The following is a 14,203-nucleotide window of genomic DNA, read 5'->3' as shown; positions in this document are numbered from 1 at the left end:
AGCTTGGCGTGAGAGGGAGCATGGACAGATCCCAGGCCAAGGTCTGGGCAGGGTGTTGCTGCACGTGTGCTACTTTAGGTTCAAGTTCTTTCCAACCCAAACAGGCATGTAAGCAGTAAATTAATTGCAGAGTCAAACTGGTTTTATCTCTACTTATTTTGCTAGAAAGACTCACATGGGATGCATGCTAGGGCCAGAATCCATGTCATTAGCCCAGTGAAAATCTGGAGCGATGCCATTGATTTTAGTGCAGTTATTGTAGATTTGTGCAGTGTAATCCTCTAAACCTAGCTCAGGCAATGCCCTCGCAGAGGTCACTGTTATTACTACATTTACATGACAGAGGTAGCAGACCAATGAAGCAAGGCTGCCGAAAGGTTACAAAACCAGCCTCCTAGAGAGAGGCTGCAAGATCTGTCCACAGATAAAAATATAAAAGGTTAATGTGTTTCTCTTCCACCTTCCTCATAGCTAGACTGCTACTAAGAGGAAAAAGAACAAAACAACAAAAGAACCAACAGAAAACAGTAAGAGTGAATAATTTTCCTCTCCTCTCAAGACCTTTCTTATCTATGAAAATCAATAGGCTTAGAATGGTAGCAATGATCTAGCGAGGCACACCTCTGCAGCGCCTCCGTGCCCTGCGGCAGCGTGAGCATGCAGCTGGCAGCAGAAGACGCCTGGGAGCCAAGCAGCTTACCTGAGCCAGGCATGGGCTGGCTCTCCACAGCAGCTGGCTCTGATCTCGAGGCAGGGAGTCTGTCTCTGAAGGATTCGGAGGGCTGTGCGATTGCTGGGAGGCATGGGGCACAGCACTATCCCCAGTGTGACTGATGGAGGGACACATGCTCAGCTCCTTGGAGAATCAGGCCAGAAACGACTCCAGAGTTGGACAGGAGGAAGCAGGAACAAGAGCACGCAGATACTCGATTACTTACCTGCGGCTGAGAGGCCAGATTCATCTTGTAAGGATGTGTCTTTCCCTCCTCATTTACAAGTGGCGACCAGACTTTTGACTCCGTTCTGCAACACACAAATTTTGAAGAGTTAATCTGTTTTCATCACTGAACATCATTATTGCTATTAAAAGATTTGAAGTTAATCAGCTGAAAACATTTCCCCAGTCTTTTGTATACAGCACTATCCAAATCAGAAACCTAGGTAGCCTTATTTTAGGCATATAACTTGGATGACTTTGTTATGCTGTGTGAGGTCCTTGGAAAAAAGATGGGATCTCAGCAGTGACTGTCCTGGCTTATTCTTTGGGAGGCCACTGGTGACAGAATGGGCTCCCAACCCAGGTAGGAGAGTTGAGAGTCACCCAACAGCAAAAGCTGGAGATACCCCTTAGATGCAGATCCTTTAATTAAGGGGGACAATTCAAATTACTTTATTTCAGCTTTTATGGGTAGCCGGGAAGAGGAACAATTCTTGCCTGTATTCACTATACAGAGAACATTCTGTTCTTGAAGTTGGGCTGCCTTGGATAAGCTAGAAACATTATTTTTAGTTTGGGTCTCTGGAATTTTCTTCTTATACAGTGGTATCCATGCTGAACAAACAGATACTTTTGGGAATTACAAAAAAATGCATTCAAGTCTGCAATAGGACTAAGAACTGAGATGACATAATGTGTCAGAGAAAGTCAGCATGACCCTTGCTGGTCTGCGGCCTGACCCAATTACTCACAACAGCCTGAAACAAAGTCAAGATCTGTGACAAAAACCAATTGCTTTTACTATCATCATCATTCTGGAGTTTTGCTATGTCCCAAAGAACAACAGACAAACAAGTGGTGAGGGAGAAATAGAGTGCTTAGAACTGCTTGAGATGCTCTGTGGGAGACATATGCTACCTACATTTCTCAGCAGTACAGAAAAGTATTTAGCCTCTCAGATGGATTGAACAATGCCACTTCCCCAAAAATTTTAATAGAAGGGAATGAGCGGCTGCAGTATTGCTGAATGAAAACTCTTGTTTAATGCTGAACATTGCATCAGGCAGCAACCAGATGGCTGATAAACTCTTAGGAAGAGTTTTGAAAACCATGTCCTGTTTTGACAGGAGCCCTTTGTAGAATCTGCAACTGCAGATAGATGTACTTCCTAGATATTAGTGGGTCCAGGGCCAGCTACTATTTAAGTACTTAGTTAGCAAAACAAGAACGCTTCCACTGAGAATTAACTGGGTAACTGGAGACTTTAAACAGAAAAGGCTTATAAAACTGACAAGGATGGAGAAACAGGGTGTAGAGCTACCCACGATACATTCAATCTGGTCTGCACCATTACTCTAAAAGCCCTCCAGTGTCAGGATATTTTTTAAACAGTTCAAACTTAACTGTGATGCACATGTGTATTTCAAACATTTGCTGCATAAATAGTATTTTAATACTTCCATCCAGAGGGTAGCTCAGTGGGAGGAAATGGAGGCAGCATTCTCACTCAGGGAAGAGGAGAAATTTTATTGACCTGCTATTGCATCTATTACACCCTGAACTTCACAGGGAAGAAACCCCGAATGAAGTCTGCTGTGCTGCACCTCCTTTCACAGGAAAAGTACAAAGACACAGGTCACACCAGATATCATCCTTTACAGCAAACCTTTGCCTCCAGGCTATTGCATCCTGCAGGCCCAGCTGCAGTGCTGATACTCAACAACCTCTGTCACCCAGATCCTGGCGCCTGGCAAGCTGGTGTACACACAGACTAACAAATATGAACGCAACAGTTGTGTGGGATCAGATCTATGCCGATCTGATTATCATCCTGTGTCAACATCTGCCAGTACTGGATGGACAACATATCCCCCAGGCAAGTATGAAACAACCATTCCCTCCTTGCTTCTGGCAACCCATGCTTTAAGGTGCCTGGGGAAACAGTGATTTTACCCAGATTACACCTACCAAGCCTGACAAAGTCACAGCCGTCTCTATGACAGCTGTATTTTGCATGTGAATACTGTGTTTGCAGATGGGAGCATCCCACTGACCAACGCAAAGCCTTATTTCTTGAAAGTGTTTGGAGATCACACATGACCAAGTTTCACTACCTCTGGAAAAATAGGGGACACAGCAAAGCATATGGAAATTAAACACCCTGCCAGCCAGGCTGTAAGCAAGTAGACATCGGCTGGAGATGAAAGAGCAGTTCAGAGAGCATGAAACACTTCACCTGATTTCTAGCATGAAGCATCCCTGTACCAGTGCTCACTAGCAGTGATCTGAGCACTTTTGAGGCAGCATTTTCTTTTGCAGCAGTTTAATATCATCAGATTTCAGAAGCACCAAAAGGTCTCATTCAGACTGAAAATTTAATCTTAGAGCACGTCAATACATGAATACAGCACAGAAGCCTACCCCCAGCACCTTGGGCCCTTGCTTTCATACCAGTGCCCCTTACTCAGTGCATTTGAGGTGACACAGCACCTTGGTTTCCAGCATAGGAGAGGCAGCTATGGCCAACTAGCTATGGCGGCCAGCGGGGTATTCTGACCAGATTTTTCTCCCTTATTTATTAGCAAGGCAAAAAGCACAAGTTTGTTTCTCAGCCTGCTGCCATTCTGATCTGTCACAGGATATAAATGGAAGCAACAAGGTCACTCCAGGCTTTACTTTCAATCCAGTTTAAAAGTTATCCAAACACAAAGGTTAAATAGCCCACATGGTTGTCCCTCTAAGGCTGGGAGGATAAAGCTTCCCTTTGTCCTCACAACAGCTGCAGCAGAGCCCGTCAGCCACCCTCAACAGCCCATTTATGGCCCCAGCAAAGCCACAAAGAGGAGATGGCTTTGCTCTCCCTGGCTGTGCCTAGCAGGGCTTCCAAGGCATGTGCCTGGTCCCACCGCACCACCTGTGGAGCCCCCAGTCTGCCTGTCATCAGTAGGACCCCTGTGGTGCCTGCTCTCTGCAAGGGTGTCCGGGCTCTGCTCCCAGCATCACTGCCTGCACTTTTACTCAAGCATGGCAGGAGAAAGAAAAAGAGCATCTAAAAGTTCACCTTACATCTCACTGCTGGCCCAGAACTTCTCTTCTGAAAGACGGGGAAGAGTGGGCACAAGGCACAGACAGTTGGCTGGACTGATTTCACTCATCATGCTTGTATCTTATCGATATGTTTTCATAACTCATTTACATGAAGCAAGGAACAGGCGCCAAAGCAGATAGCTCAAACCCACCTTGACCACGGTGCCTCCAGTTCACAGCAGGCTCCTATGGGTAGAACACTAGTGACTTTCTGGAGGATTTTTTCCAAATTTGGGGGGAAGACCCCAGCCACAAAGCTACCTCCACGCTGCCCTCAGCAAGGCTGTACCCCTGCCACAGAGCCCAGCCACACTGGCAGGGCTGCCAGACCTGCCTCTCCATGGGTGGCGGGGCTGGATGTCCAGCAGTCTGATGGGGAATCGCACCCTGCCTTGGGTGACAGCCAGCAGGCTGCAGCATCCCCATAGGATCCCACAGATTCCTGCTTAAATTGATTAATATTGAACAACCAATACAGTGAGCCATGAATCTGCTGTTTCATCCAGGCAGAAACCAAGACCCAAGATTAGAAAGAATTTCTCTGATGCTAGTTTGGATGGGGAGGTACTAGTCCAGAAGGGGAGGAAGGAAACTGCATGCAAGTCAAGGCAGGAATCTGGAGAGGTATTTACAAAATACAACATTTCTCAAGAAGTTTGGCTTGAACATGGTATAATATAAACATTACAAGAGTCTAGATTTTGCTATCAACGCTTTGTATGCAGAGCTGACTCATAGCTCCAAGGGAAAACTCAGAGCTGGAAAATGAGGGTCTAATTCTGTGTGCCAGGAACCATGTAAATAAGTTCCATAGAGAAAAAAAGGAATATTTACATTCCCATTTCAAATGCTGGGATGGACATGACTAAGATATCAAAGTAGCAACTAAATCCATAAAGACAGAGAAGTTCCTCGTGCAACACAAAGTTTGCTAGCTGAAAAACCAAGGAAAGATGTAAAGAATTCCTCTTTCAACATTCCCAAAATTTTGGGCAGGCATTTAAAAAAATGTTTAGAGACTAACTTCAAGAGTTTCAGGCTATCAGGAAGGTACCTTTTAATCAGCCTTTTAACTACATCAGCTGTGAAGGACATGCACTTGGATTTAAACATGAGTAGTCATTATTAATGGACATATTCACTTCGGCAAGCAAAACCATACTTGGGCTGCATGCAGCCTATTGCCAATTCAAACAGTAATGAAAGTCACAACTTCTTTGAGAAAAGAGGCCCCAAATTCACCTCTTCACACATGGCCCTCTGCTTCTTGTGTTTCAGGCATGTCTTCACACAGCCACTAAAACCAAAAGGGCAACTCCAACTATGCAGAAGCAACTGAAGTTTACCACAAGCAGTTTCATTCCAGAGTCACGGAGGATAAAACACACCTGACTGCTCCACTCACACTGTTCTTCCACCAGCCAGCTACAGGGCTCACTACTTTTGCCTCGCCAAAGAGGCTGTAAAAGCAAGACAAATGCCAGGCTTGACTTGCCAAAATGACTTTGAACACGCCAATCATTAGTAAAAGTTGCTGGCACACACCCAGGAGAGGCCATGCGCTGTGCAGAGGGCAGGCAATCTGCGTGTCCTTATATAGCTGCAGGCAGCACATCAGGCTTTTCCCAGGGCCAAAGGAATTATTAGTAAGATGACAGAGCTGGAAAACTCTTATTGGCAGGGAAGCAAAAAGCAAACCTAAATGAGTCAATGGATTCCACTGACTTCCTAGAACACAAATTCGAGCCTATTGTGGCTTTGTGCAATTAGTCCCCATGGCTGAGAACTGGGAGCACATGAAGCAAGCAAGAGTGAAGCTGAACCTACCAAGTAAAATGCAGGTTAATATCATATGCATGCTTTCTCTCCCCTTCCTCATAAGCGTCTACACATGATCCCTTCTGACAATGTGTTTTACACATGCTGGCAGCAGATCTGACTTCTCTGACCCTGGCACTTTTCAAAGAACAAATACATAGCTTCATTCCTTGGTGACATTTTTAGCAGAGTAACAGACTGTTTGCAAACAAACAAAAAGTACCTTAATATATTACATGGTGGCAGCAGAGTGGCAGAAAAGCAGCTTGAAATTTGAAGAAAAGGACAGTAGGAGCAGGACAAGAGATTACATGTTTGTCACCTCTTTTCACAAATATTCTTCTCTTATTACCACCCACAACCTGCCTCCTGACATAGAGGGAAGGGCAGGCTCACTGTAGGAATATTTTTCTGTTTGTTTGTTGTTTTGTGTGTTTTTCTAAAAAACAAACAAACAAACAAACACACACACATAACCCCCCCAAAAAAAACATAAATACTTTACTTTTGAGTTGTTCAGGGCTGCATATGAGCACAGCTCCACCACCCACTTGGTGACAACAACCACACAAAGAGCCATTTGTTTTAGAAATAGTTTTCACCTGTGCTGCAATGAGCATTTGTCTGCTTTTGCACATACAATACAACAAGCATTTGTTTGCTTTCGTATATGTACAGCTACACAGAGCTGTGTGCACATTCATCATAAGCATTACCAGTGACACTGGTGATGCCTGGATCTTTTGGCTATCAGGTGAATATTGAATGTGTCTCTCTTGAGCCTTCTCTTCTTTGAGTTACTTTGTCAGAGTCTCTTTCCCAAAATACACCAAGTTTCCAAAGGAAGTTGATTACTTTCTCCAGTCTGTTGGGCACATCTTGCTGCTTACTCCCATTTAAGGAAAATCAGATGCTTGGAAAGGGTGCAGCCTGCTAGATTGTCAGTGCTAGAATGTACACACCCTAACTCAAGGGGGGAAACAAAAAAAAAAGAGCAGCTCTTCTCAATGACTCAAGATCCCAAACTTCCTTTTTCCTGTGGATGGAAGAGACTCAAAACTCTGCCTGTGAAATTTCTCTGTTTGGCAGCCAGGTGGTATTGAGCTGACTGACGTACACGGTTTGCCGATGGTCAGTCCTTCTGCACACACCATGCAAACCTACCGTGCTGAGCTTGATTCTACACCACTGAAGGCAATAATGGAACCTTTACTTTGGTTTATTGAGCACTACACTTCTAAAAGCACTCCCTAGCCCAAAACTAAAAGCAAAATGAGTGAACAAGCAGAAGCTCAGAAGAGAGCAGTGAGTTGAACGCTGCGTTCAGCAGGAGTTTGGTGTATACGCCAACACTGTTCAACACCCACTTTTAAGGCAGAAAACAGACCTTTCCACCTTGGTTCATGCACCAAACAGCAAAGCACCCGGCAGTGCCACCTAGAAAAGCATCTTCAGAGAAAGCAATTTGTGGCTGGTTTTAAATACTAGGAAATTAACAGATTTGCACCTTGGGGTGAAAAAACAGACAAGGCATGTTTTCTTCAGCTGGTAATTTGATCCATTTTTAACAGTGGCATGTGTTAGACTAGATTTCCTGCCTACAATCTGATCTGAAATATTTTTGGACTGTTACCATCATTAAGGAAAATACCGAAACAGGAAACATTGGAATGCTGTTGATACTCACAATCAAGTACAAACAGCATTTCCTTTACCAGAAGCATTTAAGTCCTTTCCATTCTCTACATTTACACTTCTCTAAAATAATTAGTACAGACAAACATGAAGACATTTTAACTGCTCAGCTGCCACTAAAAGAGGGGTGCACAGATGCAAACCACACACATACAAAGTTTGCTTGGGTCCACAGAAAAGCACAGGATGACAAGTATAGTGCAGTACTTTCCTAAAACACTCTTTGAGCTTCTAGCTACTTGCAGCTTAAGGGCTTTCTGCAGCAGAGATACTGCCATGGTATACCATATACTTTACAGATTTGTCTTCCGTGAATTAATCCAGTCTCCTCTTGAACCCTTAATGTCCCCTAGAATCCACTAAAATGGATTTTACATAGAGAAATGGTTAATAATATCAAACCCTAAAGTGGATAAATAGTTAGATCACTGCTTTTCATTTGTAGTCTTGACACGTTTGAACATTTTGTCAGCAGTACTCATCGATCAGTACAGCAGAAGCATCCAACACACACTCATGCTACTTCCTTGAAAGGGGGCCCTGAAAGAGCTGGGTTGCACTAACTCGGAGCCCCTGCGTGGTTTCACACAGCAGCACATCCAGCTAGAAATCTCTCCCTAGGCAGCTTGCACATCCAAGGCCACTGAAACATGCATGGGGTAGCTATAAAGTTAATGACTTTGTAATTAACATTAGCAAACACATTTTACAGACTCAATGATCTGTAAGAGTGAGCTTGCCTGCAGGCTGAAAGAGCCCTTGCCACCCCTCCTCTCTCCCAGGCAGAACCACATGGTGCTGGTTCACTAAGTCAAGCAGTCAGGTTTTTTGCAAAGGAAAAGGATCACTCCTTTGCAGGAGGATTACAGGCTGACAAGTTAAAGGCCAGTATGAGAAACTCTGGGGCTAACAGGCTGCTGCAATGCTCACCACCCATTCACACTGCCTGCACTGTGCTTCATTCTTCCCTCTGTGAATTCCCTCAATTAATTGTCAGGCTTTTTTTGGCCAAGTCCTATCACTTCTTCCCAAACTGGGAAATGCCTGCTGAACTCCTGGCATTATCCAAGCTACAGTAAAATATTTCTGTTTTTTTACAGAAAAGCCCTGGACAACTGAACTACTGTTTCACTGAAGGCACGCTTGTGCGCTGCTTCTGAAAGCACTTCCTCCGCATCTGCCGTGAAGCTGACGTACGATCACGTTGGGGGAAGGAAAAACTCACTCCAGAGCAACTAGAAATGCCATGATGCATCTACCATCTGACTCCAAGAAGCGCTAGTACCCATGGCTGCAATTCAAACTAAGAGGAAGGCTAAACCCCCAGGCACCCCAAAAGATTAGGCTACAGTACTTTTAAGAAGCAATGGGTGAATGCAAAGCAGACCCCTGCCTTCCCAGGCTGCATTTTTTCCTCCGTACAAAGATTGCCCAAGAATAAAGCATGGGTGGGGAAGGGAATGAAGCTGTCCACTGCTCTGCAGCTTGAGACTGTGGGAAGACTGAAGCCAGCCCATGGTCTACACTGATGACAGAGCCTGTGGCTCAGCTGTTGCCTTCCTTTATTTTTTCAGGACTCACAAGAGATTAATGCCTGACAGGCACTTCGATGCAGCCTGGGTCATCAGTGTTTAGCACTCTCAGTGCTGTTTGATCAAGAGGCTCCAAAACATACAACCTTTCTGAGTCTGTGAATGGCAAAAACTAGGCAATTAATAGCTTGGACGACACACAACCATATATTTTAACTGCTAAACTAATGCAACAGGAAGAAAGGTCATCTCTGGTTGTACCTCCTCTGTTATTAGTAAGTTTTCATTAGACTTGTCTTTGATTTCTTGCTGTCAGGAACCACAGAATAGGCTGACAGCCTCTGCCACAAATTATCAGCCAATTTCTCACTGGGAAAGTTGTTTTCATCAGGTCAAAGTGCAGCAAATGCAAGCAGCATTAGGATTAAAGGATGAAATGCAGTTCCCTCTCGCAATCCAGTGCCAGGCCAGACAAAGCAATAAGAAGTCAAATTAAACAAGCCAGCCAGAGAGGCCTGCTGTCAAACCAAAACACAGCTACTGCCCACCCCGCATCCCTCCCTCTCCCCATCTCCAGTCTCGCTCAGCCACGTACCTGCTGACCGTCAGAGTTAGTTCATCTGCACAACCCTTGATCTTGTTCTGGGCCTCAAGGTGCGTCATGTTATCTGTGTTCACTCCATCGATGGCCGTGATCTGGTCTCCTATACATAAGTTGGCTATTGCAGCTTTGCTACCTGGAGTCACCTAAGAGAAAACAGAATGAATGGAATTTCCAGGGAGCAGCATTTCATAGCAACATTTGAAAAACAGCTGGAGCATTTAGGACATCCCTGCTGGTACATGGAAGCAAGGAGGTGAAAACTAATGAAAGCAAATTCTTAGCAGAAAGCTACCTGGATCTGGAACTCTTGGATACTCTCAGTATTAGAGTCAGGGGCAGAATTCTGTTTTGGCACCCACAGAGAGAAGCTTAGGGGAAACGAGAGGTAAATAACAGAAATAGTATTTTCACTCAAGACAATTGGTTTCATGGTGGAGAGAAAGAACATACAGGTAGAAACTCTGTTCTTTGCTGGACAGAGAAGTGGTGTCCCAAACAGAAGGTGCTGAGGACAGCCAAGAAGCCCGAGCCTCTAAAACAGAGGTGACATAAAGGGTATCAGAGTCATTGCAATATTGTTAATGCCAATCACAAACACCTTTGTCTGCCTCACCATCTCATTCGCTTCCTTCCTTGGAAGACAGGTTTGGGCTCAAGATTTTTGATTGGTTCTTTAGTTTTAATCTGTTTTAGCATAGGAACAGGGGCAACAGCCTCAGAAAGATCAATCCCAAGGAAGCACTTGATCTAACAAGCAGACTGGGAGGGAGACAGGCATCAAAAACTTCATCTTCAAATCACAATCTGACCATACTTCCTGAAAAAGTGGAAGGATCACCCCCAGCCTGACCATAAGCTCACCCTGATACATTCTGCCATATACATCTCCCTTTCCTCTCCATGCCTGGTGCTTTGCTTCCCAGACATGCTGCTGCACTGCTAGAGAGGTGTTGCACTCTGAGAGATGACTGGTGGGAAAGAGCTTGGGGTAATCTCACCAAGATCCCAGACAGAAGACACTACACAGCAATACCACCAGTATGATACCCCTTGTGAAAAAAAAAAAAAAAAGAAGGTCCCAACTAAAACTTGGCATTTTCAAGCTAAATGGCTCATTCATTTTCCCCCTACTGCTGAAGAGGTCCCTGCTTGACAACAGAGACTTCTTTGGGCCAAAATTATTGCCTGGGCGGAGGGTGAAGAATGTCACATTTGCTTGTGGCTTTGTAAACACTACGTAAGATTTTGTGCAGCTGTAATGACTTTGTGGAAGGAGCATAATGATTACTGTGGGCTTTCATCAATTATTTAATAGGCAGAGGAAATGAGAAGGGTGGACTGCTCCCAGACGCAAGTATAGATTAAAACATGCCTTGCAGCTGGGACACACCTCATTTATGACTGTTGCAACCGGTATTCATTCTACACATTCATGTTAGGTTTCAGCATGCTGGAAAGCAGCTGAGCAAATGCAGCAGAGCTGTCAGCCATAAACAAACATTGTTCACAAGATTGAGAGAGTCCTCCTAATGTGGGATTGGATGGCAAATCATTCCCCCTGGGAAAACACTCACCTCCTAGAGGTGTCACACATTAGCTGCAACCACTGCTTTCCCTGGGCCAAAAACAAGGCTGTTCGGCTCATCTCCTCACAGCTGTAGTGGGATATTGTCCTCAACCAGAAGGAAGACAACAAGATGCTTTGCTTTTTTCACCCCTCTACTCAGACAGTATTTCACAGAAAAGGAAAGGACACAGATGTGTATCACAGATGTCCCGGTTGGCCAAGGTACTCAACATTAACCCAAAGACCTTCAGATGAGTCAACCAAACAGTGTCTGTTTACCTGCTCAGCGCTTTAATGCTGTGAGCAGACTACAAACTGACAGAGTAAGTGATAATGAAAAGACCAGATAAGCCACCAGATGGATATAGGAAATCTGCTTTAAATGTAAAGATCGTCACCTCCCAAGCTGCAGCCTGCAGCTGACTGGTGGTCTACAAGACCACCAAGTGCGGCCTGCTGCTGCTCCACTGGATCCATTGCCTTGAGAGAGTACTTTCATGTAAACCTGGTGACAGGGACAGCTAACAGACATTAAGAAATCTTGAGCACTGGAGGTGGACCACAGCCCCACCGGATTTGGGAGCTGCTGCTTCAGGGTTTCTGATGAAGACATCATTACACTGGCCGGAGGCCACAGGAGACATATTGTGGGTCCTCTCCTGGTCACTGGGCCTTAACCACGTCACTTGGTTTCTCACAGCCTTTATTTCCTCTGCTGCCAAAGGAGGGAGAGGGGCACATCACTCACCCCTGTGAGGAGCACCGAGCTCAGCACACTGTTAGTGTGAATCATTTTTGATCAAACAAGACTGCCAATGGGTCAGGAATGATGGTGGATTAACACCGTGGCTGGAACGCTGCTGGAGGCTTGGGCATACAGCTTGCATTTAAAGACTGGTCATCAACACAACATGTGGCAAGCTGCTAGAAATGACCCTGTACCACAGGGAGCAGCTGAGCCAGAGCAGCCAGCAACACTGAATTACTGAAACCCCAAGAGCCACCAGCATGACCGAGGGGCATTCACTGTAACAGCCCAGTGCTTCCCAGCGCTTGCAGTGTCACATTACTCTTCCATGTCCATTTCAGAGGAATTTGAAATTTGAGTGCTCTTCTCCATCAGATAAGAGCCGCTGGTAGCACAAGGGTGATTACATCCACCCAGGTACCATATAAACCTCTCGCCTAAGGGGAAGCCACAAGGATGCACAGTAATGAAAATGATTAGTGAATCTGCCAAAAGGAAACATGTTTTAAAATCCAGTTTCTTCAGTTCTGGAAATAACTTGCTGTGAAATGCAGCCTTCCACAAACCACTCCCTTGCAACATTCAGTTCATATTCCTGCCAGGATTGCTCATAGCAAACATGCCTGCACAAGGGCACAATAGTGCAGGGAATTCACCCCCCCCATCCTTTTAGGATGATTAATAGCTACTAATAATGTTCCCTTCCCCCCTCGCAGTAAGGTCTGAGCTTATCTCAGTGCTATCAATGCTGCTTTGAGATTTGCTCACCTACCAGTTGAGTCAGGAAAGCAAAAAGCATTTCTGTTTTTAAGTGAGGAGCAGAGACCTGCCACTGGGAAGCCCTTTTCCTGCTTTTATTTTAGTCAGATCCCTCCCTGGTTCATGGGTAGCAGCCAGGGCAGGCATGTGGCTGGAGGGGGCAGTCAGAAGCACCCGGAGCACTGACAGACACCAGCCAGCTTACACACCCAATGAACAAAAGCTTTTGGGCTCACAAGCATCCAGTAAATGTTGCACTGCCTGAAACTGCTTCGGTCCTGCTGTCCCCTCAGATGACTTAAAGCTTTGCACCAGCCTCTCTCCTTTCCCTTGCCCAAGCACGGAGCAGACACCTGCAGGGACTGAGGGGCTGGCAGGCAGCACTTTGCACAAGCAGGTGACCCAATAATGAGTAGATCAGCCGCACTGCTGTATGGGAAGGTGAAGAGGGCTGACGGATGCTGTGAGGAACAAAACCTGCAAACACAGCTTTTCATCTCATGGGAGGGCATTGGCCTCTTGTCTCCTTCAAAAGAGCTCCCTGACTGGCTTGGGATTCCCTACTCCTGTTGTGATGCTGCCCGTGTCCCCTTTGCCAGAGGCTGCTCAAGTCCCCAGGAGCCTCCCCGCTCCAGGGACACTATCATCAGGTGAATAAAGCTCTGTACACCTTGTAACACCATGCCCAAGGGCTTCCTTTGGAAAGGAGCCATGCCCTACCTTGTGGTTATTGCTCCCAGGCAGTTGCGTAACAGTTTGTCATTAGGTTATTTCACTGAGGAACAGACAATGCTGGGACAGGCTGAGCAGCACTGCTTCATGCTTTATCCAAAATAGGTCCCAGAGCTCACCATAATGTGCCTATGGCAATGCTGTGTTTGGCTGGTGTCTCTGTGTAACAGATCTGGGCTACGACAGCAATAATTTAGATACTTATAACCAGACACATCAAATTAGGTCCCTGATACCAGCTCAGACACATTTGCCAGCACATGGAAGAAACAAATAAATCCCATAATCTGTGGTCTTGATCTTACACTCTTTACTCATGCGAAGCTCAGCATAGTAGATAATGGTTTAGACCAGTTACAGGCTTGGACCCCTATTTTTAAACAGGTCCCGCAGATTAAGGATCAGCATGGATAGAAGAAAAAAACATACATTATTTACTTATACTACGAAGTGAAGCTTTGTGTGCACATGCACATGGGTACACATACACACGCATATATATGTATGTAAATAAAGCTCTACAGTCATGAAAAGGGTAGAAAAATTATCTGCCTGCCTCCCTCACCTTCCCTGCACACACACTTTGGGCTCCACCTTGCCAACACCACCAGGACTTCGCAAAGTTCAGGTTTCTGATCCTGATGGTTTGTCTGCTGTTGTCCCCTTGCACTGGCAGCTGTGCAGCAAACAAAGGACTCTGCTATGACACATCACATCTTCAGCT

At 45.4% G+C, this 14,203-nt stretch overlaps 1 protein-coding gene across 2 annotated transcripts in view; it reads right to left on the bottom strand.

The window, feature by feature from the left end:
- PDLIM1 (PDZ and LIM domain 1) overlaps positions 1-14,203 on the bottom strand; it is a 41,349-nt gene that overhangs the window by 19,326 nt on the left and 7,820 nt on the right. For both annotated transcript variants that reach the window (XM_082054144.1, XM_082054143.1), the window contains exons 2-3: positions 9,665-9,816; positions 939-1,023 (exon numbers count right to left, since the gene is read on the bottom strand). In XM_082054144.1, coding sequence (XP_081910270.1) covers positions 939-1,023; positions 9,665-9,816 — 237 coding nt within the window. The remainder of the gene's footprint in view (positions 1-938; positions 1,024-9,664; positions 9,817-14,203) is intronic.

Source organism: Streptopelia decaocto (assembly GCF_964273445.1).
Source record: "Streptopelia decaocto genome assembly, chromosome: 5".
In the NCBI taxonomy this organism is placed as follows: domain Eukaryota; kingdom Metazoa; phylum Chordata; class Aves; order Columbiformes; family Columbidae; genus Streptopelia; species Streptopelia decaocto.
The sequence above is the reverse complement of the archived record's forward strand: the minus strand, read 5'-3'. Positions and strand labels throughout refer to the sequence as shown.